The 2,910-nt window shown below is 49.9% G+C and overlaps 1 protein-coding gene across 1 annotated transcript; it reads right to left on the reverse strand.

Moving 5' to 3' along the window:
* Window positions 1–569: 569 nt before the first annotated feature.
* LOC133914171 (transcription factor TEOSINTE BRANCHED 1-like) lies at window positions 570–2,235 on the reverse strand. Its single transcript, XM_062357310.1, has one exon. It carries the CDS (start codon window positions 1,870–1,872, stop codon window positions 802–804), a length of 1,071 nt encoding a protein of 356 aa, XP_062213294.1. The 5' UTR covers window positions 1,873–2,235; the 3' UTR covers window positions 570–801.
* Between the last annotated feature and the right edge of the window lie 675 nt (window positions 2,236–2,910).

Raw genomic sequence — 2,910 nt, forward strand, 5'->3', positions numbered from 1 at the left:
ATAATCATTTCTAGTTGGAAGTACCATTATAGTTCCAACATCAACGACTATCAGGTCTGTAAATGTAATTGGAGTAACAGCCGACGCAAATTACTTTTTAGCATGAATGAATTACATAAAGATAAGGCTCGTGGAAGCTCGATAAGAACAGATGTCGAACGAATAGCATTAATTTACCTTGAGGGATTCTTAAGAAGTTTGAATCAGATTTGCAATAATCCATCAAGAAAATATAGTGGGAACTAGGAAATCTAAGCAACTAGCTAAATTGTTAATTCTCAATTCTAACACAATAAAAAGGGCTATTAGTTGATCCAAGAATGGTGTAATTATTCTATGAAAACATCCGATGAACTACACACAATCTACAGCACCATAAAGCCGTCAAGAACCCTTAACATGCACTCAAGCTATATCATGGTAGGAGAAATTGACCTTCAGCCCTCAGCTAGCTGCTTTTCATTCTTCCAGCAACCAAACTGATTTATACTGGCTTCCTAGATGAGTTCCTCCACCACCAGATATTATGTGCTGATCTCCCGCATTAGAGAGAGATTCAGTTTGGCGATACAAAAGTTAACATAGATTAGATACCATTAATGAATCAACAGAGTGCATGCTGGCATAATACATCATGCGATGACCAAACCAGGTTCATCGTCACACAGTCAATTACGAAGGCGAGAAAGAGAAATACACACATATTAACGCAAGAAATTATTGACGAGCTCATGGGATGGGGCAAGGATATGTGTAACTGCAGAGACTAGTTCTAGTACCGTACGTTGGTGGTGCTCGTGTTCAGTAGAACCGTGAGTTCTGAAAGACGACTCCACCGAGCTCCCATTGTTCTTGGCACAAGTAGTTGCTGCCGCCATATCCTCCATGGCCGAAGGCTAGGATCACGTCGTCTGCCTCGTTCGCGGTTGAGATTTCTTGCGTCCTTCCTCCATTGTTGAGAGTTGATGAGCACATCTCCTCCAATTCAGCTGCAGCACTCGTCATCATGTTCCTGGACGATGAGTGGTGGTTCAAATTGTTAGTGCTCGGCTGGTCCCTCGCCGCAGCCACCGCCTCAACGTCGATTGCTGATGCAAGCTTCACCCACCGCATCCGGTGCTTCTCCCTCGTCCGCTCTCTCGCCCTCTCCCTCGCCTTCGCCCTCGCCTCCTTGTCGGGGACCGGGTGCGCAAAGCCCGATTTAGGCGGCTTGGGGGTGGTCGCTGCCCTTCTTGCCTTGGCTGGCTTCTTCCCCTCGTTGCGGCCATTACCCTTCTGCTGTTGATCTCCTCCACCCAGCTCCTCCGCCGACTTGTGCTTGCCGTCGACGGAGAGGCTGCTGGAGCCGTCCTCCACGCACTCCGACGACGCGTCTTCGGTCATAATCTCCTGGATGGCGGCCTCGGACGTGTTGAGGAGCCATTGCACCGTCTTGCTGGCTTTGTCGAAGCCGAGCATGTCCTGGAGTGCGAAGAACTTGCGGGCGACGTCGAGGGACAGCCGCATCCGCCGGTCCCTCATCCCGCCGGCGGTGCATATCTTGCTGTGCCGGTCTTTCCTCGCCACCGCCGCCGCCCTGTCGAGGCTGGCACCTTGTGCATTGCCGGCGTCCAGCTTTGGTGCCGGCGGCTGCTCCATCACCGGGTGCATCGGCAGCTCCGGCGAGTCGATCACGGCGGGTGGCGGGGTGGCAGCGGCACTGCCTAGATGGTAACTGAGGTGGAAGCTGGCGTCGGCGGCGGTGAAGGGAGGGGAGCAAGGGTAGTAGAAGAAGCTGCTGGATTGGTCCGGCTTTGGGGAGGCTGGGCTGAGCTGCAGCTGTTGGTAAAGCGGCATGTCCATGGGGCTTGGGGAATCACAGAAAGGAAACATGTGCTTTACTGATGGGACTCCAAGGCCCCTGATGGCTGATGCCTCTCCCCCTCTCTAGGTCGGACTAAGAGCTGTGTGTGTCTGTGTATGAGCGTGAGAGAGCGAAGGAGTGTGTGTCTGTGTATGATCAGATGTGTCCGGCCATGCATAAGGTCTAGGCTTGTGTCTCGGACGGAGGTGAGAGAGTGTGTGTTTAAGAGGTCTAGGTGATCAGATCATCCCTCTATGCAAGTGCCGAGAGAGAGGGAGATGATTGGGTCCTAGCAGACTACTTGTACATCCTCTTGAGCTAGCTCCACATCCAGAGAGGGAATGGGCTCATGTGCATAGCCTGTGTAGGAGACCAGCTACTAGAGAATTGTGTTGTGGTTAGGAAGCCTGGCATTTGTTGGATGTGAGACACTCAATCGTCTCCCCTACTTGAGAGGGCTGTGCTATCTTATAGAGAGAGGAAGGGGGAGGGATACTGCTGTGTGCTCGTGTGGATGAGGTGAGGTGAGGTGAGGTGAGGGAGAATACAAGGACCTGCACTGTTGGGGGAAAAGCTGCGTGCATGTTGAAACACTATTGGCGTCCGTGGTAGCTGCAGTTAGGACGGATGCGCCTCCTTGAAATCCTTCTTCGGGAAACCAAAGGCCGTGTATTTTTGTAACATCCACATGAATTTGAGTATGCACTGAACATGCATTGTGGGGGTATCGATCACACCCAAGGACCATTGCTAGCTATATGTAGTGTTCAAACATGGTAGGGGACCGATGTGGTCATATGTGTTGGTTCTCTCAACATTAGGCATATATATGGGACCTGTATGAGTTGTGATAGAGAGTGCATTATTAATTATGCTTGATGTAATACAATGTGATCGATGTGGACGTCACACAAAACGACTGCCCTAAGCCAGAAAAAAATACTAGTATCTGATAAAAAATATAGTGACGTTTTGGGTTGCAGCAGCGAAACTATTTTAATATTGGCATACGATTTGTTGTGATTAGATCGATGTATGATAACTGTATGTAGTACAGATTTATCTCA

Source organism: Phragmites australis, chromosome 4 (assembly GCF_958298935.1).
Source record: "Phragmites australis chromosome 4, lpPhrAust1.1, whole genome shotgun sequence".
NCBI lineage: Eukaryota > Viridiplantae > Streptophyta > Magnoliopsida > Poales > Poaceae > Phragmites > Phragmites australis.

Excerpts from the sequence above, each read along its gene's own strand:
- LOC133914171 (XM_062357310.1), bottom strand. The coding sequence starts at position 1,872 with ATGTTTCCTTTCTGTGATTCCCCAAGCCCCATGGACATGCCGCTTTAC.